At 40.9% G+C, this 22,746-nt stretch overlaps 1 protein-coding gene across 3 annotated transcripts in view; it reads left to right on the top strand.

The window, feature by feature from the left end:
• The window catches only part of PRKAR1B (protein kinase cAMP-dependent type I regulatory subunit beta), a 102,552-nt gene extending 80,437 nt beyond the window's left edge, over window positions 1-22,115 (top strand). For all 3 annotated transcript variants that reach the window (XM_030482564.1, XM_030482563.1, XM_030482565.1), the window contains exons 9-11: window positions 1,601-1,722; window positions 19,188-19,269; window positions 19,683-22,115. In XM_030482564.1, coding sequence (XP_030338424.1) covers window positions 1,601-1,722; window positions 19,188-19,269; window positions 19,683-19,855 — 377 coding nt within the window. In that variant the 3' untranslated portion in view covers window positions 19,856-22,115. The remainder of the gene's footprint in view (window positions 1-1,600; window positions 1,723-19,187; window positions 19,270-19,682) is intronic.
• Window positions 22,116-22,746: the final 631 nt, after the last annotated feature.

Genomic DNA, 22,746 nt, shown 5'->3' with positions numbered 1-22,746 from the left:
GCCTACTCTAGTCTGTATGAAAGAGTTTTATACTTATTTTTACTCAAACAGAGCACTTTTTGAATGTTGCATTGACAATATGGGCTTGGTCTTTGACATTAGTGCTTCTGCACCAAAGCGCACAAATACACCAGGAAACTGCATTAGTAATTATAGGGGGGGGAAATGCTAGAAATAATAATTTCCCTAACAGCAACAGAAAGTGGCATAAAACCATGACATGTATGTGTGTTAGGCAACTCAAAACTTACCTTTGGTGCACTGCGCACTTTGATCTGGTTTTGCTACCAGACTCGGTGTGCACTTCTAAGCTCAACCAAAAGGCATTTTAACTTAGAAAGAACAACTCTTTCACTCTCAGATAATACTTCTAAGCAATTTTTTTGACAAACTGGGGAAACGAGTCTGAGAGAACAGCCCAGAATCTAATCCTGGTGTCAGAAGCTGTGTCTTAACTTAAATTAGTTCAATAATGCATAATAAGTAAGAACCAGCAGAGCTCTAGTATGTGAATTTTAGCCCTGCTTTTTGAGGCAGTGAAGGTTATATCATTGTATCATCTGTTTCTTTTAATAACTTTTAAACCTGTCACTTCTTTCAGTCAAATCTGATAAAAGTACAGAAGTTCAAGTACAATTCATTGCCTTGAATTCTCATGCAAATAAGTAGAGGAGAGAGAGGACAGTTGGCCCCCCTCCTCTCCCTGAAGGCAGGGCAGGTAAAATCCATCCCTTAGCAGACCCAGGAGGCGGAAGGCAGTGGGAGAGTGAGCAGCCCTGGAGGAGCTGTCTTTTGCTGTCTTTTGCAGGCTGCCTTTTGCTGTGTAGGTATCACAGGGATTTGTGGCAGCTGCAGGTGGGTGATAAGGACTCCACGCCATGGGAAGCAGGCTGTGTTAGCTCTGTTACTCATAAAACAGACCAGTAATTTTTTATTATTGAAGTTTACTTTGAAGTTTTATAACATCTAAGTGGAGGAATGAGAAGAAAAACACTTTGTAAACCGTCCTACTGGCAAATGAAACAGGGGTGCCACTTCAAACACCCATGTGAACCTCTGGTCTTACTGCCACGTTTGCTACCAGGGTCTTGCCTGTGTCTTCAATGGTGCGTGGTCTCACCCATGGGGAAGAGTCATCTTTTAGATTCACACTTTCACATCGCTTATCTAGCAGGCCATCAGTAACCGGCTGAGTGCAACTCTGATGAAGAGACAGCAGGACTTGTTCTGACATCTGGTGTGGGATGTGGCAAGAGAATCTCGGCACTCCTGTATCAGGAGTATCTCCAAACAGCTCCTAGGCTACTCCAATCCACTGCAGCATCAGGGCAGTGCAGATCAGATTGCAGGCATAGGGAACCAGAGCCAACTTTTCCTGTCCAACTTTTAAGATTATTATCTGGGTGATTACTAAAGTCTAAGACACAATGAATAAATACATTCATGTTTCCCAACTGGAGGTTCGTGCAAAGTGCCTGGATGAAAGAAATGTTTCTTTTATAACAGAACCAGGCATAGCAGAACTGTCAGTTTAGATACAAGTCTTCAGCCAAAGTTAGAGTCTTCTTATAATAAAGCTTTATGATCTTCAATGTTTTAGAGTCCCTGGACAAATGGGAGCGGCTGACAGTGGCTGATGCACTGGAACCTGTCCAGTTTGAAGATGGAGAAAAAATTGTTGTGCAGGGAGAACCTGGCGATGACTTCTTCATTATTACAGAGGTAAGACTGGCATCCTGATAAGCTCTGTCATTTCCTCATAAAGATCAAGACTGTATTAAAAGATATTTGGGTTTGGTTTAATCTCTTCCTTCAGCGTAAATCTGAACTAACTCCACGCAAGCAGGAGAATGACTCAAAATTCAAATTAATTCAGACACCAGTTCCATGGAAATGTCTTAAGTAGGACGATCCCTAATTTCCAATAAATTGAAGATGCAGAGGAATTTTAAGGCTGGCCAGCCACGCAGTGTGCTGATCATTGTTCCCAAAGGGACTTGCAGGAGAAATCATAAATGAACATCTGTAAACTGGAGCAGGAGACCTGATCTGAAAATGGGTAATTTGTTCTTTGTTTTGCCTTAAACTTAATCCAAATGGCTGAGCCATTTTCTTGTTTACTCTCACTCAGGAAGACAGATCTGTCAGGCAGCTGAAAATGTTGACATCTTTCTGGGAGATTATCTGACACTTCAGTTCCACCATCTCACTTCTGCAAGCAGATGCTGATGGGTTTTTCCTCCCTCCCTGCATAAATATTTGGATCCTTGGTATCTCATGCAAATACCTAGGTGCTGTGATATAACAAGTTATAAAAAGGTATTAGAGAGACTCAGCCTAAGAATAACAAGACAGCATTAGGATATGACTGTATATATATTGAAGGAGTTTTTCAGTTCCAGCTGTGAGTGTTCATGTACAAATATATAGCCTGGGAATGACCAACATATGGCTGTGTGGTGACAGTTCAAGTGCACATGCCAGGCCAGATGTTACATGACCAGCAATGAGGAGGTGGTAGCATAGGAGTTAGGAGGTAATCTGAATCCCTCACTGTGGGAGAAGGCAGGTCAGATGGGTTTAAGAAGCTGGTGGGTGTGTTGCCTTGGGATCCAGTTGTGTGTACACAGAATACATCTCTGGCTCCATCAGGCAACTGTATTGTGATTTAGGAGGAAAAAGACCCTGCCCCACTCAGGTGATAAACGGCTTGTACAGTGCCCATTCCAGATGGTTTAGAGGCCAGCAGTTTTTTCTTTGCTTGCTTCTTATCTGTGTTTTTTTGGACGGGTGCCTCTATCCAAGACAGCCAAAACTGAGTTTATAATATCTGACACTTAAAATTCCATCCTTCTTTCCTCTTGAGTGTTGGAAATACGTATTTGATTTATGAACAAATAGTTTCTCTTCTGATGCTCACAAAATTGTCAGTGCAAATAATTGCACCTGTATACCACACAGTTAAGGAACTTTAAATATGTGATGAGCAGTGTCCCTTCAAAACAATAGTGTCAGAATACAAGAAACTAGATATTAGGGAATTTGTTTCGTTAAGAAGATATTTAGTATATAAGAAAAATTTAGGACATAAACCCCCTCTTTTTTTTTTCTCCCAGGAATAATGGATTTTTATTTCTACTAGTGTTACTAAGTGTGCTGTTATTCTTTGCAGCAGCCTGAGACTAGGAAAACCTAATTTTCTTAGCCAACAAATCCCATGTGGAAAATTGGCAGCTTGCTTAAGAATAACCAAGGGCCTTTATTTCCGCCCCCTTGATGGAACAGCTGTTAAGACTTGAATGGGTAGAAAAGTATTAACACTGCATACTGCATAATCTTAAAGTGTCTGTTCACCTCACCCTTCCACTATAAATCTAACATAGTTTCTCACTTTGGAAATTGCCTGTATTTTTCTATGTTAATGAATGAACATGCAATATCAACTATTTCTTGTGCTGCAGTAGTATTTCTGCCTGTTCACACATAGTTTAAGCTTTGTATTTTAAACCTGATTTCATAGAAGTTTACATCTTTGATGTTAAACTTTTCTGCAGGAGAGTTGATGTGAGCCGCCGGGAACACATTATGCTACAAACTGGTTAAAAGTAGTTTTGGCTGGTTTGTTGCCACAATATGTTGAAAAGTCATTAGCTTCCTTCATATATTTTTTGATGTTTATGGCCTTACGATCCAAAACTAGAAATGCAGCCAATTTGTTTGGCTATTGTATATGCAAAAACTATCTAATATATCACTAGAATGCAGTCTCCTTCGGAGCACAGCATGTCCAGTAGTACAAAGCTAAACTTTGCCACACAATTTTTGGACAAGGTACTCATTTATTATAAACCACAGTCATTCATAGCATTCCTTAGACAAATCAGTTACCAATTTACAAAGCTTTGATGCACCAGCATCACAGATACTGGTTCCAAGTGGGATCTTGTGACTCCTATCATAAAAGCTTCTCTAAGACACCCAGGACTCACACATGGATTTTAAATGGCTAGCATGGTTTTGTATGAAGTTCATAAATTAATTGTTCATTTCTGGTTAGCCTGCAATGCTGCCTTCCTCTTTGACGTCTCATTGGGATGCCATCTTTTAAGTATATTGGTCCTGCAGATCCTGCACTTACCACCTGTAAGAGAGTCAGCACCTTCAGGATTTGCAGACTGAAGAGCAGCCATTAAACCCTTTTGAAAGGGAGACTTCTAGCCTCAGTGATGGTTAGAACAGCAATTCCCACTTTAAACCAGGAATATCATCCTGGTTAGTATGGACAAGCATATTTAGTCTCCCTCTTCTGTCAAGCAAGCACATTCATATTTTCTCCATTTTTCTTAGTATAACCTTTTTTCATGGCTTTCTGTCCACCATCTTATCTCCATTGTTGCACAGATCATAGTAGGGTGCAGGTTATTTGAGGTGCGGGCTATGTGCGTGAAAACGCCACAGGGCTCTGTGGAGAGCAAGGCTGCAGCAGGAGCTCAGCCAAATTATTAGAATAACAGAAAATGTGCACAGGGAAGAGTCACAGGAAACCAGGGCTTTTTAAGTTCACTGCTCAAAAGCTGTTTATGGTTCATATTTTGTTAAAAAGTCTAATGAGAAAAGTATTATTCTGAGATTCCAAGACAGCTACAGTTTTTCTGCCATTTTAAATCTTCACAGGCACCAGTAAGATGTTTACTTGCAGTAGGCTGGGTGCTTTTCCATGTAAATCTTAAACAGCCATCAACAAGATTTAGTTTTAAAATTTAAAGGCTGTGATTTTTTCCAGAGATAGAATTATTTTAATGTTTATGCCATATTCCTTAATTTGAAGATAGCATCAGAAGTGAATGTCTGCTTACAAAAGCAAAGTAACCACTTCTGTGAGATTGATTTATTGCACTTGAAACTGGTAATTAAAAAAAAAGGGCAAAAACAAAAAAGAAGCAGCCCTGCAGTTTCTGTATTTTCAGCTATTTCCAGGTCTTATTTTCCCACTATGGTTTTCACACAACAAACTCAGGCTTTCCCAGACTAGACAGATGTGGAATGTATCTGCTGGATTCCAAGGTCATAGAATTATCCCATATGAGATTCCTGGCACAGAGGTGAAAAACTTTAAGCACCATGAAACAATTGTTGCCATAAAGAATTATATTTTGGCAAGCGTAAATCATAACAGATGTACAGTTTCTAACAAATAATTTTGCAGTTGTATTGTACACTGCCACACTGTGTACCCAGCAGTAGGGAGGATTTATGCATCTGACTTCAGATAACACAAATATTTTTAGCTAGCATTTTAAAGTGGTAGCTTGCAAAGGCATGTGAGCTTTGTGGAGTTAAATATCCCAGCAAATATAAGTCTTTTTAAATGAAATGCCAGTTGAACGGGGGCTGATTTTGTTCCCAACTCGTGCTTTGCCACTGACTTCAGCTCGAACAGTAGTTCAAGCTAGTGTAGTAGTGCTCTGAAACTGGAAAGAAATGAGGGTTTTGCTGTTGTCTAGGTTACTGAGAAAGGTAGTGATAATAGCATTAAAAATAGCGGTTATGATCATGTACCACTCTCTTAAGTTCAGCTTTGAACTTGGCTGTGTGGCACAGTACCTTGAAGTCCATAATGTAGCTGCCAAAAGTGCAGGGGTCTGCACCATCAAGTGCCCTGCTGGGTTTTCCAGCTCCCACCCTTCCCCATGTCAGACCATTTGGATCTACTTGTCATGACCCAGCACTGTATACAGCACGCGGATATTGTCACGGGACTCCACTGACTGTGCTCAGGAAGTGTTTTAATCTCAGCTGCATACTGAGAGCTTGCTGAACTGCTACCATATGGCCCTAATACTTCATAAAGTTTGACATGGCTTAAGAAAAATGCTTGCACAGACACAAACGTACGCAGGTGTAGGAGGAGAGAACAGAAAAAGGTTTATAATAGTGCCACACTGCACCTGAAGAGTACAGCTTGTAACTGTCCTTTAAATGTTCTCTCTGTAGCCTGTCATCTCCTTGGAGAACAGGTTGGTTTAAGTGGTGCAGAAAGCAAAGAAATGAAGCTGCATGAGGAGTAAAACATTGCCAGTTAATAGTTGGTTGAGCTGCCCAGCGATAGCATGCAGCAGCCTAAAAATAAAAGACCTAAAAATAGAAGATAATTCACAGGAGAAAATTCAAGGAGAAATGGACCCATTGTATCAAGTAGTTTCACATTAGATTTTTGTTTTTAACTTTAAAAGCTAGTCTATTTAATCACAGATTAGTGCTAAGTTACAGGGGGTGGTTGCACCCTTCTCTGCAACTCCTTTGTGGAAAGCTCTTTAGAAAAGCTAGACGGTTGTTCTTTGTTATTATCCTGCTGATCAGAGAGGAGGCAGAGTCAGGGCATCTGATTTTCAGTCTCATCTGTATTATCAGTCCAGTCTGTGGGCAGAACGTTAAACCCTCCCTGTTTCCCCATTGTGGGAATAATCCTAATTTTATCAAGGTGAGCAAAAGCTTAATGGGAAAAGGCATAAAGTATCCATCAGTACTGAAACCAGGCAATGGGTATAGCAAAACTGACAAATAAGAGAAAAAATATCATTGATAGTGCAGAAATTCTTCCAGAATTGATGCATAGAGCTGCCTCATTGACAGAAATTAATCCAATTAATTGATAATGATTATTTGTCCAGCACTATTCTTGGCAGATCAAATTGAAAACAGTCTTGCAGTCCTCAGGGTGCTGCTAGCTTTCATGCTGCTGTTGACATTTCAAGTCAGGGCCACAAACTGGCTCTGGTCTGGGCAGGATCCGCTGCGAGTTCTTGCTGAGAGCGTACTTGAGATACTGTCCTGTAGGTGAAATCAGTGTTTCCAGCCTTGCTAACACTCTTGGCACGCTATGGAGCGTCTCTGCACAAATGCAGTTCAAAGCCTTGTTAGGTGGAACAGTGTTTGTAAACTCTTCCTACCATGGTAACATGCACCAACAGAGGAAGGTCCTTAGTCTAAGTCGGAAGGGCACTCTGTTCTTCACAGAATTGGGCCTTTTTGTAGGAAAACTTGACTTGAGTCTTAAATTGAACAACAAGCATCTGAAGATTTATGATTTAAAAGCTCCTTAAGAAGGAGAAGAAGAAAGAAAAATAATAGCCCAATTGTTTCCTGCTCTAAATTGTTGCTCTTTGACTTTCTAACCTAAGAGAGACCCCTTTGGCACCTACCCCTGCGACAGGCAGGAGAACTACAAAGTAAACTTCTTCCGTATGGTTAATGAAGTCACTGCCTTAGGCACACTCTGCTATCACACCTGATAATCTCTTCAAAAACACAGTGCGATTAATTATTAATTAGGAAGATGAATGTTGTCTAAAAAAGGAGTTTCAAAGGCTACAATCTGAACTGCTTAGTGTTACTGTGATTTTGTTGATACCAAAAATGTTTGTCAAAGGCAGTCTACAGTGACTCCTAATATACCTAATAAACAACATGCACCAAATAAACAGAACCAGCACTCACCAAGGGCTCTGAACTTTGCTTATTTTTAACTGCAGAGACATTGTTTCCTGTAGAGCTCTTACAGGAAAGGTACATTCAATTTTCGATTTCACCTAGTTGTGCTGAAGCAATAGCTTTTCCATTGACTCTGCTACAAAGTTCATCTGTGTTCAGGATGTCGTTTTTAATGGCCAGCTGACATCAAAGATTGGAAGTTAGGTGTATGATTGGGTCCCATCCTGGCTAGGGATGAAGGTGAAGTGTTTTGCTGAGTCAAAGGGGCCGAAACGTCTCCTTAGTCCAGCTCTTGTTAAAGTCGGTTTAACTTTGACTCTCATGCGCAGTGGATCAGGCTGCCTACACATGCAATATCCATGTATGTATCTTGAGCACATCCTTATCTCTTCTGTCAGAAAGGGACAGTGTTTCATAGGAAGCAACTGGCTGCTCCCCTTCCTCTTCCCACCAGCTATGAAGGACCTGTCAGTGACTGCAGCTTTTGGCTCTTCCCTCCAGCTCTTTCTTTCAGCCCCACTAATAACCACCACAGTGCAGTCACCTACAGTAAAGTCTGCAAAATCTGAAACCTTAGAAGTTATGTACAATGAACCATTTTCTTTAACAATTTTGTGAAACTTCAGATTAGCCAATATTTCTAGGCTATTTTAGAACTTTGCAGATTTTGTTCTTCATTTGTGGCAGAAACCAGGACAACTGTATGTAAATTCTGTGAGTTGCTATGAACCCGGAGACTGGAGAATAATGTATAATAGTTTAAAAATGTACAGTTAAAAAAATACTGTTAAACCCAGTCATGACTCAATCTTGAGTCCACAGTCAGAACGAAGTCCTCTTGCACCATCCTTCTACAAGACCATTAAGATCAAACAGCTTTTATATTATGAAAAGGTGGGGTTTTTTCCTAAAAAGAAGTCTGATGGGTAGGAAAATGATGTAAAAACAATGTACACAGCCAACTGTTATAGAAAAAAATTCTCACCTGGACCGGCACATCCATGTAGTATGACCAAATAATTTTAAGAGCCATAATAACTGTGGTATATGTAAATATGAAACCTTTTAACCAGCTTATTTCTTAGCTGCTTAACTGTCTTACGTGAACATCTCATGAACTCCAAGGGGTTTATCTTCTCTATACCTGTGTGTTGAGGTGCATGAAGCAACCCTTGTGTTGCATGCTGCAGTCTGAAGCATAGGCACAAGAACTAAGACAGTTCTTCGTTCCTGCTGAGAACAATCAACAAGAATTAGGCACCTTGAAGGTCTGGACCCTCATGATTCTGCTCACAGAAAGTCTAAGGCAGAGAAGCTGTGTTAGCCCTATGGGCAGCGTCCCAGGCTAACACATCAACTGACCATCCTTTATCCACTCCAAAATGGTGGGTGTTACTTTCTACTGCAGGTTATGTGGAAGTCACTTGCACTTTGTATTGCTGACTGAAATTTGCTTATTTCTTCCCTTGTTTTTGTATAAAAGTCTTTCCTAAGTTAAAGGTTGGCAAATAATAGAAATGCAAGATTATTTACTGGCTAAAGGAATATTTGCAGTCTTTGGCTACACAGTCCAAAGGATTTGTCTTCTCTTGGAAAGCAGCCGAAGAACTGCTGATCCTTAGCTGTAACATAAAAGCCATCCCAGGAATGATGCTATCAGCAGTCCCAGAGGGCTGAAATGGCAGCTGAGGAGTGATATGCTAGTTGTCTTCCAGGACGTTGGTGAGAACATTGCTTATGCCAGCATCATGAGGTACATGCAGGACTTGCTGTGTTTCTCTGTGTCACTAGGATGTTGGTAAACTTAGGTCTTCAAGCAAAACCGGGAGGATGCAGTGTAGCCACACTATTCTCAAAAGCTTAAAAGTGCTTTTCATAACCTCTCCTTTGCACATGCTATACCCAGCACAAAAAAATGTGTATGAATGTTTCCCCAGTTCTCTTTCAACATGACAACTTGTGTAGGAGTCTTCAGTCTCATTCAGCTGTAATTTAAAACATCTGATTTGTAAACCCATAAAATTGAAGTTTATGCTGGAAATGCAGACACACCCTGGCCTTTTACCACTATAGGATACGTGGAAAACTGGAAGATCGTTTGGTGTGCAGAGAAGTAAAATCTGAAGTTAGTAATTGGCAATTTTATTCTTAATATATACACATGCTCCATTTCAATTTTCATGAAAATCAGAGTGCTAGATTTTCTCCTTGTTCAAAACAGCCTGTGATTTTCACTTGGGTAATACTTGCTTTAAGGTATGGTTGATGCTTTGACTCTTCTGTCGTTAGTCTTGCCCAGTAGTGTCTTCCTACCATGGAAGCCTGCAAAAGCAGCAGAGGTAATGAAACACGTCTCTGTCAGTAAGGAGAGCAGCACAGGTTGTTTACCCCTCAAGGTTTTCAGGAGGTTCTCAGGATTGTTATTAGCTCTTTTGGCATTGAAGACCAAGCTCACAAGCCCTGATTCAAAGCACTTAGTCAATGTGACCAAGAATTTTATGGCCCAAGGCACATTAAATCTAAACTGAAATAAAAGGCATCTGCTGTCTCAGGAGCTAGGAGCTCTGCCCTGAGAAGTGCTTCTCTGTCTTTAAGCAAAAATACTGCAGTACAAACAAGACCTGAAATATAGTGCTGTCTAACCTGGTGGAAGAGGCGTGGAGAATTTCCTAATCCCTGCTGGAGTTCGTCCCTTTCTCTGGATCGCGTTAAAGCTGTCCCTTACTGTGATGGCTTTTGTCCCTCCTCTGCAAAGATACTATTGAGATGACTGCAGGCTTGCTGAAAGTATACACCCCTTAGGGCTCATTCATCAGCTGTGTAGTGTGGATTTTGTGGAGCATGAAAGGCTTTCCACAGTGTGCTCCAGGAAGAGGCATCTTTGGGTGCATGAGTTTTTCCTTCTGAGTTTCAGAATTTGGTCCTTCACATACACAAGATTCACCAACTGAAAGGACTTAGAGAGAGCTTTCCATGGGAGATTTTCCTGATCTCTGTGATAAAACTCTCTTCTCTCCTTCCTCCAGTTTGCTCCAAGTTTTATGTCTCAGAAGCTGTTGCTCTGGCTGGCCACAGCTGCTCGCCCAGCCCTGGTCACAGCATTAGTTATGAGACTTTAGTGACGATGTCTGTCTCAGCTTTTTGCTTGGTCTGGTTACTTCAGCATCTACAGAATGTTTTCACAAAGAAGCAGATGGTGGTAGGAGTAATTGGGCCGTAAAACAACATTAACAGCTAAAACCGATTTTCACCAGAAACGATTTTGCGGGCAGGGTGAGGGAGGTTCAGCACTGTTTTCTTGTTTTCTCTCCCATACATTCAACCCTGCCCCTGCTGTAGGTGTTAGCGCTCTGCAGTGCCTGCTTCCAGGAGATGAGCCCTGTCAGGTCAGTCACAAATATGAACAGTTGATGAATAACCCATTACAGAATCACTTTTATGTTGACTCAGTGGATGTTTCCTGGCTTCAGAGAGAGTCGAGATAATGGCTAGCTTTGTAGAAAGAAAGAATCTCTAAAATGCAACATTTTTTTTCCTTTGTGACTTTTATTGCTTTGTAGGCTGACATGTCTGAGGGAGGAAAACAGTGCCTTGTTGCCAATAATCCACAGCGCTTGGCACAGACGGTCTTTAAAATCTGGCACCAGGATGAATATTAATTCAGTTGTTTTCCCACAGAAGCTACTGATTAGTCAAGGCCAAGTATCACTGAGATGATTCATTAAAACCCAGCATCTGAGCCCACCTTTGCTGGGTGGTTCTGCTTTTTGTTACCCCTGCAACAGGTGGACTGAACATGTAAGAAAAGGGTCAACTAAAATCCTAGAACAGAGTAAAGATAAAAATGCAAAGGGACCCCAAAGGTTGGGCTGTGGTGCAACTGCTTCCCAGCTTTCTGGGCATGGAGCCAGGACAACTAGCCAAGGAGGATCACACCCCAGGCAAGGGGCTTCTCCCAGGGCTCAGACCTGGTATCCTTATCCCTCTGTCACCATCCCCTTGCCCTCAGGCTTCCCAGTCCCAATTGGCAACTGGTGGAATGGAAGACAAGAATGGGACTACTGTGGCACTGAAGCTGGGAAGCACAAAGGCCACTGTGGTGTCCCTCCATCTGGTGATGGGGGATGATGATGACTGTCAATGAAGTCCTGAGTTCCCCTGCAACATGGATATAGGTTAGATGGAAGGAAGAAGTTCTGTACTGTGAGAGTGGTGAGACACTGGAACAGGCTGCCCAAGGAAGTTATGAATGCCCCATCCCTGGAAGTGTTCAAGGCCAGGCTGGACAGAGCTTTGAGTGACATGGTCTAGTGGGAGGTGTCCCTGCCCATGGCAGGGGGTTGGAACTGGGTGATCTTAAGGTCCTTTCCAAACCAAACCATTCTGTGAGTCTGTGATTCTATACACTTCTGTTGGACACCTGTGTGATCTAGCCTGATGTTAGCTCTGCAGCTGTGGCTCAAGGGCAACATTTTGAAGTCAAAAGACTATAAAACTTAATGTTTTGATTCTGAAAAGCCTTTCAACAGAAAAGGCTTAACAACAACAACAAAAAAAAAACACCCAATTTTTTTATTCTCTGGGCAAAACCCACAATGCCTAAGTATTGCAGGGGTCTCTGTGCATGAAGCAAATTGCAGTTGGTGCATTATATTCTGCTTCTTTTGGCTGTTTACTATGTTTACTGGTCTCTCTCTGCCTGAATCTTGTCTTCTTCCATCTAATACCAACATTTCTTTTACTTCAAGGGGAATACATAGCTACAGTACAGGTTTAATGCAGTCTGTATCACAGGAATACTGAAAGGGAAAATTGTTTGAGATACTGCAGTAGGAGGATGAACAGAACTGTTGAAAAGGCCTTCCCATGTCAAACATCTATGATTCTAAATACTGAACGATCAAGACAAAGGCGTTTCCTGGTGATTAATGATGGGCTGGGTGTAGTCATGTCTGGGCCTTAACCCTGGCCTCTCGTATATCCCTAGGAAATGCCCTGTGGCTCAGTTGTTTCTGCTGTTTTAAGCTACACTTGGTTTATGATTGATTGTGATTTAAAAAGTACCTTTATGTTTGTGGCTATTTTGGTGACAGCTCTAGACAGCTTTGTTCCTCTTGAGTCTGGATATTATTCCTAAACTAATATAAATGTGCCTAAATAGCAGAAGTGGTGAAAGTTTAGACATACATATGCTAGTGTTATGCAGGTGTGATACAGCTGGTATACACGGCAAACTGCAGATTGTTTGATATGAAGTGTGTAGAGCTAATGTATAGGATCCGTGCCAGCTGGGTAGTGACGTTTGCTTTCCACCTTTGCTAGATTGCAGTGTTGTTGAGAATTATAGCCAATAAGATTATGATGTGTTACTATTACAATGACAATGTAATGATAATCATATACATTGACACTGTGGTCGTTGCAATGTAAAGGCGCTTTTTGCAGCACTGCTCTCTCCCAAGGAGATTGTATGGGACTAATGTTGCCTTTTGAGCTCATTTGACCTTGTATTATTAATCCTAATGATACTCCCAAGGTGCTGGCTTTCTGAAAATCCGCTGCAGTCAGTGGCACTCAAGATTTCTAGAGTCATGCCCAAATTTAAAAAGCTGAATGTGTAAAATGTTGTATATTTGTTTCCAGAAGCTCTCAGTAGCTCATTAGCTTGGACACTGTCTCGCACTGTAATCTGTAGTGAACCCTAATGGATGCAGAAAAGAACTCATTTGCTAGAGATAAGCAAACCAAACAACCACCACTTTTTCAGCCAGTGCAAACCTGAGGTCTGTTCTTGCAGCCCTTACCCACTCACCAGCCATTACAACAGGCACATCATACATAATAGTCCTAAAAGTAAAGTTTGCCAAACTGGACCAAAGTTGTTTGAGGTTTCACATAAGACAACCAAACTGATTTAAATGATCATTTTTCAAGGTGGAGGGTGAAACATCAGCTGGCAGATCTTAGCAGGTCTCGCCGATTCACCAGGCGATCACTATTTCCAGGAGTTTTGTAGCACTGGGAGCTGTAGGTTTTGACTCTCCTTAATTTAAGGTAATGATTTGGAGATGTTCTATGAATAATTTAATTGCATGCATGAACCAATAAGCAGGTAAGTATGATTAAGTAAGGTGCAACTTATTATGGTTGTAGCTTCAATAGTGTAAGAACATTGCCCAGGCAGTGTTTGTAGATAGGTAAGTGGCACATTTTATTAGCTGTATCTTGAGAAATAGGCAACTTGAAGAAAGGCATGTGTGCCCAAAGGCTCTTCTCCCTTTTATAGCTATGCTTGTTGGTTTAACAAAAGATATTACTTGCACAAACCTCATCTTGCCTGCAATTAAATAAAATACTCCCGGAATCATACTGCGTGAAAGATCCTTTAATTCATTTCAGATTTGCTATAGCTTCCATCCAGTCCTGTCTGCTTCGCTGTGTGAACAAGAGACTTTTATACCACTTCACAGCCTCTTCCTTCATCTTTTGTAGTAACTTTGTAAAGATTTAATAGCGATATATAATGAGGGTTTGTGTGACTTCGGAGTGAGGGGAAACTTATCTTTTGAATGTGTGAATTATAGTGTGTGCAGATTAACAAAGTGAGAAAGAGCAAAGGTATGTTCATAATAGCAATTGATAGAGTTAATAGCAATAGCAGATGGGTCGGCTTGACCTTTTCCATCTCTAATTCTATAGACTGCACTGCTCTTTTCTAGTAGATGGAGAAGAGGAAAATAAAATAGGCTAGGAAAACTTTCTAAGCTCAAAACTAGGATAAAAGTGTAACATTTTGAGGGCATGGGAAAAAACCACTGTCTTCCATGCTTTTCATAAAAAAAAAACCAGTAAGTAAAAATATGAAATAAAAATGGAAACAGAAATAGTAACTTCCTGTTTAGGAAAATTAAAATTCTTTTCTTTAAAAAGTAGAAATTTATTCTGTGTCCTTAGTGTATCAAAAGGACATAGACATTGATGTTACATACACTCATGGTAGTAAAAATAGTCTTCAATTTTAATAATGATAAATATGTACTTTATTACAGATGGAACCTTACTGTATTTTTTATTGATTGCTAAAATGGGAGGTTAGAGCAGCAAAACCAAAACATCAACAAGATTGACTTTTAAACCAGAAAGTTTTTAAACAGTGCTGAATTTCCATTCCCACCACTGCCCCTTGTGAAGGACCACACTGCACAGCCTGTCCCACCCAGAGGTGTCCACTGCATGATCCCATCTATCCACCGAGCTGGAATAGAGTTAAAAATAGAGCATTTCAGTTTTTAGCATCAGGAACATTTGACTTTTGTAGTCAGGCTACTTAGGCCAACTGCTGGCTATAGGAGTCATACTTAAATATAAAAACAGGGGTCCTGAAGCAATTAGTGCTTATAAGTACATGCAGGATAGGGCATGGGAATCTCAGTGTTGATCCAGATGGGTCACTGTCTTTATGCTGTAGGATGTCTCACTCATCCGTATGGTCTGATAGTTTAAAAGTGAAACATCTATCAAAATCTCATTACTTTGGAGAGGATGGGAGCTCATGGATTATAAACTTTAATTTATTTTTTATATCTTAAATTATGGTGCTGTACCTGAGCCATAAATTTTTACAAAACAAACTGCTGATGCATTTGAAAGAGTCAAGTAAATACTCAGCACAGTGACAGAGCAGTGATAGAGGGAGTGAGCAGGTGCGTGGGGTGAGGACGGCAGAGAGGTGGTGATGGCACATTGCTTTTGGAGCTGCTGCTCTTGTTGTTTTTGCAATAAGATGCCTGTGTTTACTTGGAGAAGAGGAGAGAAGGTTAATGATATCAGTTCCTGGGAATACAGGCACTCCTCAGTGACTGAAAGGGAATATTCCTGAATCCACCAAAGATCATAATTTCACTCCCAAGTGTCTGCTAGCAGAAAGACATGCCTGTCTGCTTTCAGTTTAATATTATCACAAAGTGCTGATTTATTGAATGGTGGTGTCAAACTTCTCAACAGTCTTTGAGCCTGTGCTCTGTAGGGTTTGCTTCCTGGTGTAGGAGCCTGAAATGGCTATCAATGTACAAGACAGCATTTTAAATTGAGCAGCACTAAATAGCCTGATCCTGCAAATCTAGGATCTTGCAGTTTATTTCAGAGAGACTGATCCTGCCAAATTTTGTGTGCCATTTAAGGGGAAATCTTTCCCACTGAGACCAAATGCTTTTGGGAGTGAGAGTGATAAGCCCCTTGAATCCTTGCTGGATAATGCCGGTACCTCCTGGGACAGGGCTCAGGAGATTTGTTCAGTCTTGTCATTTATAGGAGGTAAGGTTTGCTAAAGCACAGGAAGGATAAAAAGCTCAAAAACTGTGTTGAAAAGATTTGACAAGTAAAGTAGAATGAAATACAGCCCTGAAACCTGTGATGGGAGTTGGGGTAGGAGCCAGCACCGAATCCATTTAGTATGACAACTTCATTAAGTATATAGGTAATAAAAGATTGTCCTCTAGTATTTTATTCTGTATTATTTTATTCTGTATTATTTTATTTCTGTATTATTTTTTCCCTGGTTACACTGGTTGTCTGCAATTGGTCTCTTCCTCTGATACAGTCAGAATAGTGTTGATTCCAGAGATAACACACGGAAAGTGAAGGTGATACAGATAGATAATTATAAATACATCTTCTTTGTTTCATCGTGTGGACAGTCTTCCCGTGAAGGTCACTCTGACAATGCTCAGGATGTACTTGTGGAGCTGGTGGCTGGTGCAACATGAGGCCAGGCAGTGTAATCAGATCTTACATCTGGGTGCTCGCTGTCAGGCTTTCAGGAAACTTCTTTTGCTCCGTGATAGACCTGTTTTCACTGGGCAACGGGAAAAGCCTATGTGACTGTTAAAACAAGAATGGAAAAATATGTATCTGGAATATGCATTGCTTTATCCTGCCAAGCCCAGTGTTTATTGTGGAGGCCAGACACATCTGTCCTCCTCCAACAGATATCATGGTGTTTCTTGGATTAAGAAGGCCGACTGTAGAAGAACAGTGGAAGAAATTGCTTCAGAAGACTGACTTATTGGAGTCCTATATCATGTGGACCCTGTCAAAAAAAAATTAGCCACAATAAAAGCTGACACTTGGGGAGATGAAAGCAATATTGCTTGATACTGTGATTACCTTTACAGCAACGTGCTCAAGATGGGCAGTGGGGAATTGAGTCCTTTCTTCGTTTGACCTGGGCGGTCAATATGATTACTTTGGGGATTTTTTTTTTTTTTTGTTTTATGTAATAAAACATCTGTAATAAAAGCTTAAAAAAAAATGGTTTTGGGAAAGAGACTGGAGACATGGATTGCAGACAGCTATTTGGGTCAAGGGGTTAGGTTTTTGCCAGGCTCCAGATGGGGACGGAGAGGAGGACAGGGGCTGGAAGTGATTCTGAAGCTGAATCCATCAAACAGCAGCAATGTAGGGAGCTGCACCTGATGAGACATTTGGCAAGAGCAATGTTGATATACGCATTATTCCCTGTATGGGGTATTTCCGAGAATGCTGCTTATGAATGTGTGTTTGTTCTGAAAACTTGCAGTAAGTGTGAATAACAAACCTCATTACACTGCCTTTGCATCTTCATGCCCTTGCAGATTTACTAGATCTTGGAAAACAGCAGCTTTGGCAGGACAATTTAGTTGTATCAAGGATAAGGAATTTTTGCTGGAAGCTTGACAGAAGAAATAAGATTTGCCTTTTCATTTATATAGCACATAAATTAATCTAGAGAGTGGCCCAGCAATTTGTAAAGTATATGGGCTTAAAAATAACCCTGTTATGAAATAGGTCATGATGCAATACAATGGTATTACAGCAGCTTAGTTGTGCTTGTTCAGAAGAAGCAAATTATGAACATTTGCTACATAATTGTGGATATTCTACCGCTTCTGGTTATTCCTGGGCCCCCAGGTCCTAGAAGAGCAAAAGCCAGACCTGAAGCAGCCTTACATTGCTGTTCAGATTTGCGATTCAGAGACGATCTTTGGGATACTATAGGGTGTATTTAAAGACAGTGCGAACGTGAAGGGCTGGTTCTGCAGGGCGCTGCGTGCCTTTAACTGCATTGAAGCTCAGGTGTTTCAGGGTGCTCAGTGTCTCCTCAGGCCCCCCACCATACCCAGAGGCACACAGGTTTCTTTTGGTGGAAGGAAGCTGCAGGATGTTTGCATTTGCACTGAATACTCTGCACTGGAGGGAGTTATGTGATTTTTTCCAATAAGTGGCATCAATCTTCCTAGCATAACCCACATGACTGTGTCTCCTTCCCTTCCCCATCCTGGTTGGGGCACAATCAGCCCTCAAGTATTACTTTCCAAGCTGAAAAATCTTAAAAACCATCTTAACATCAATGCTCTCCAACTGCACTGTCAAAAAATGGCTCTCCAGTCTATTTGAAAACCATGGCTTTTAAAAATATTTTTAATTTCATTAGAATATGTTAATGTTTTGCCTTTCCCTATGCTTTTGGACTCAGAAGATAATTTCATGTTACTGTATTTTTTTTCCAGAAAAGCAGATACTTTCTCTATTCCTCTACAAAAGCTTTATGCCATAATAATTTAAGATTTCCTCCAGGTTAGAATATTTCTGCATGTAAAACCTCTTTGAAGGTTTAAATAGACAGTAACTGAGTTTTGACATGTATTAGCATGTGTCAAGTACAGCAGTTATTAAAGGTAGTGGAGACAAGACACATTCCATCTCTCCAGTGACTGACTTGCAGGTGTCCAGATCACTACAGGCCACAAGCGGGCAAAGCCACTAAAAAAATAATCACCCTTTGTTGCAACAAGCATTAAAAACTCCCTTTACCAACCATTTCAGCAACAGATCCATGAATGATCCAGTGAGGAATAAACTCTAGTTGCTGCCTTACGAAATCATGTCCCAATGTTGTGACTGGGAAAATGGCATTTTTTATTCCTTTTGATGTAAATCTTTTCTGTGTCTCTTGTAAGGTTCTGCATCCACCCAGAACATATTTTTAAAGTGTATTCAAGCATACATTTGCACAGCATGATGGGCATTAATTAAACAGGAGTAACTGGGGTCTGACCTGTTCCTCTTCTGAGTGAGCTGAATCTGCATCCAAATAGTTTGTAACAGAGAAATCACTTGCAATACTGATAGATTTTCTTTTTTTTAATCCTTTAATTGTTTTCATTGATTTACAAGGAACTGACTGAAATTGTCATCTCCCATAGCACAACTAAAGGAGTTCAGCCTGGAGAAGAGAAGGCTGCGTGGAGACATCATAGCAGCCTTCCAGTATCTGAAGGGTGCCTACAAGGATGCTGGAGAGGGACTCTTCATCAGGGATTGTGGCAATAGGACAAGGGTTAATGGGTTCAAACTTAAACAGGGGAAGTTCATGTTAGATATAAGGAAGAAGTTCTTTACTATGAGAGTTGTGAGGCACTGGAACAGGTTGCCCAGAGAAGTGGTAAATGCCCCATCCCTGGCAGTGTTCAAGGCCAGGTTGGACAGAGCCTTGGGTGACATGGTCTAGGGTGAGGTGTCCCTGTCCATGGCAGGGGGTTTGGAACTGGGTAAACTTTAAGGTCCTTTCCTACCCTTTCCTCCCCCATGCAAAAAGAAACACTCAGGACTCAATACTTTTTAAAGCATAGCAACTGACTCTGCACTTCTCTCCCCAGGGCACAGCTTCGGTTCTGCAGCGTAGGTCTGACAACGAGGAGTACGTAGAAGTGGGAAGACTTGGTCCATCAGATTATTTTGGTAAGAAAATTCAGCTCACGTATGGTTCAGAAAGACAGGCACGTGGAGTTATGTCAAGTAATCATTGTCCTAATTAATGGCCTACTCTTTCACACAAGAGGGGTTACGTGTAGGTCAGCCGCTGCTCTCAGCGATACTGAGAGATGTCAGTGAAGCTGAAACTGTTCCTTGGTTTACACCAGTGCAGCTGACAGGAGGCAGATCCAGAACCAGCAAAACAGTCTGAAAGTGTTTGTTTTCAAAGGCATTTTACGTGCATGCATTATGCATGTGTGATGCACTTGTACTGTCAACAGAATTATGTAGAGTGTCTATCATAAGATACATACAGGGAGATGTTCTACAACTAAAGCAACTGAATATGCACCCTCCAAAAAAAAAGTCACAGAGCGTGTATTTATCCCTGTTTCTAGGTGAGATAGCGCTGCTGCTCAATCGGCCCCGGGCTGCTACAGTGGTGGCACGTGGACCCCTGAAGTGTGTAAAGCTGGACCGGCCCCGCTTCGAACGAGTGCTTGGTCCTTGTTCCGAAATCCTCAAGAGAAACATTCAGAGATACAACAGTTTCATTTCGCTCACTGTCTAAATGATTCCTTCTGGAAAGCTGCCTCTGTGTGACCTTGTGCACTTAAATTTGCTCTGTGCAGCTTCATAGCTTTATGAGGAAAAAGATTAAAAGTGTGCATTTTACACGTATTTTTTCTGTTCATGTCACGTAGTGGATGTCAGTTCAAATCTCATGTATCATGTAAGTAGGAAGACAACTGTTTGGATAAGACTAGCTTTGGGGAAGATTAGGCTCTTGGCTTGCAGGCAAGATTTTTACCTATTGTTGTATCATGCAGCTTAAAACTGTGTTTTTAACTATTTAAAATACATATGAATTTCTATTTTTTCCTTCATTATCTTTAAAGTTGGTCTTATTCACCTTTTGTCAAGCTTCTTTCATCAAGAAATGTCCCTCTGCCTGTCACTTTTAAAAGACTTTTCACTGGTTCTGGACTGGAGGTTTCTGAAATCCCACAGGGTGAGTGGCAGTGGCAGAGTTTAAGAGGGAAGGTTGGAGGAAGGTTTTGATCATTCCAGCAAGCCAGGGAAAAACAGAGCTTTTAAGTCATTTTGTTTGTGGCTTAGATATAGGGGCCATATTCCTCCATGTTACAAGCCCTTTCAGGTCTGCTTTGTAGGATATGCTAAACCAGCCTGCTCCAGTCTTCCGAGTGAAGAGGTCAGGGGACAATGGTTTCTAAGAATTCAAATGGAGCCTTTAGGACCCAAGTTATTTGTCCTCAGATCTTTTTAAATGAGGGTTTGCATTAAATCTCTTAAAAGTCCAGCAAGAACATCCCTGCTGAATTAAGTGGGCTTCAAAACATATTTATCTGCAGCAGTATCCTCAGCTACTTCTCTGAATATTGTATGTAATGCTGAAGAGATGGTGCCAGGTGCACCTCAGAGGCAACAACAACAGTTTGTTTTTAATGAGATCCACTTAATTAAATTTAAATGCCTTTCATTTAGTATATTACTAAATTTTAGGACTTTTTAGGATTTTCTGAAAGCCAAATACATGCTTCAGAATTGCTGCCTCTCCTCCAAAAGACACTGCAAAACCAAAAGCATCAGGATCTTGCAAGAAGCTCCTACAGCCCACGTCCCTCCAGGGGCGGGCAGCCTTGCTAGTGGTTGCTGCTGCCCTGCCTAGACATGGGTCTCCTCTTGGTTGGAGCTTTTTGCAGATCCAGACCTTCCTCTGCTGTGAAGCCCTCAAAGGTGAGAGCATCTAGATGATTCTTTGCAAAGCTTTTCCCTTGAAGGAAAGATTGTCTTTGGTAACAGCAGCAAAGCTCTGCATCTCAGCTACTCTAAATAGCACTGCCTGCATCTCAGTTGTGGCAAAACTCTGTTTCTTCTTTATGGTAACATTTGAGTACATACAAACTTTCTGTATCTTGTACATGCCAAAGGTTATGCAGTGAAATAAGGCAGCAGTCTCCCTTTTAGAACTAGAGGTGTTAGTGAAGAACATGGCTAAAATTACTCTACTGACATGCAATGTTCTTTCTTCTTTGAAATTAACAAAAACTAACTTGGGACTTTCCTGTTGACTCCCACCAAGAGGGCCCAATGCTCCAAGAGCTGTAACCACAGAGGTCGTTACAGAGCAAACTGCTTGTCGGCTTCACACGCCTCTCATCACTTCAAGGTGCTTAATTTATTTCAGCATATTTTCAGAGGTCCTGTCAGTGTATATTCGTTGCTACTATTTATTATGATTCTGTTGTGCTTCTTGCATGTGTTATCAAATATGACCATTCACATTTTTCAACCTTGCAATTTTTATCACATACATTTCTATAGGCCTACCCCCATCCTATATATATAGAGATAAATGTTTGTATTTGCAAAACTTTTGATTTGCTTCACTGTTTTTGTATTCTCTTGTGCAATTTTTAAAAGAAATATTTTTTAAAGGCTACCAGCCACTCATGGATGTTCTTTTACCTGTTGCATTTCTGTTGTATTGGTAAAAAATGGTGAGTGTTTTGCATAACATGCAAGATACATTTCTTGTTAAACACCAAGTATTAGCCTCGCTGTTTAGAAGTTACTCAAGCACACACACACACCAGATCCTTTGCTTTAAATCTTTACAGCTCATGGAAAATACATTTGAATTATGGTTCTGTTATAAGCAATCTCAAGAGGAGTGTAACCATTTAACACCAGGATTGCTATGCTGTAAGTGGAACAAAATGACATTCAATGACATTTTAAAGATAATTGTAATATTTGCAGTGGATGATGGGACAGGATTATGGTATGAATAAAATTCTTCTACATTATGTGCGGCCGTTGTGCATTTATGAATAATAAGGTCTGTATGAATACATGTTCTAGTTAAAATCTGCATATCATAAAAAGTTTGAACTCTACTGAAAATAATCAGATGCAAAGGGACAAAAAATAGACCAAGAATCCCAGTGCTATATATAGTAATGGAAACCAAACTGGTTTTCTGGAGGATTAGCATGAAGAAAAAAAAAATCTTCTGTTTAAATGTAACCATATATGTCTCTATAAAGAAACAAGGGTTCAAGGTGTCTCCTGGACCTTATGTTGTTGTTTGGATGCCAGTTTAGGCAGGTGTTGAAGCACATGTGGAACATGAAGTATGTGAACTGCCTCGCTGGTCATAGGAACCCTCTGTAGAGCTTCGAAGCCCACAGGGCTGCTGCTGAGGTTGTTGTACAGCTGGCAGGAAGGCTTGGGGAAGAACAAGTACCAAATGCTGCTCCTTTTTCCCCCAGTATCATAAACAAAGTCCATATGCAGGGCTGGTGGACTCACTCGATGCAGCTTCTTCAGCTTGTTCAGCCTGGAGAAGAGAAGGCTCCAGAGATTCTTTAGAGCAGCTTCCCGTGCGTAAGGCTGACAACAAATCTGGAGAGGGGCTTTTTACAAGGGCGTGTAGTG

This window comes from Strigops habroptila, chromosome 4 (genome assembly GCF_004027225.2).
Source record: "Strigops habroptila isolate Jane chromosome 4, bStrHab1.2.pri, whole genome shotgun sequence".
Classification (NCBI taxonomy): Eukaryota; Metazoa; Chordata; class Aves; order Psittaciformes; family Psittacidae; genus Strigops; species Strigops habroptila.
Note: the sequence above shows the minus strand (reverse complement) of the source record. Positions and strands in the feature narration are given on the sequence as shown.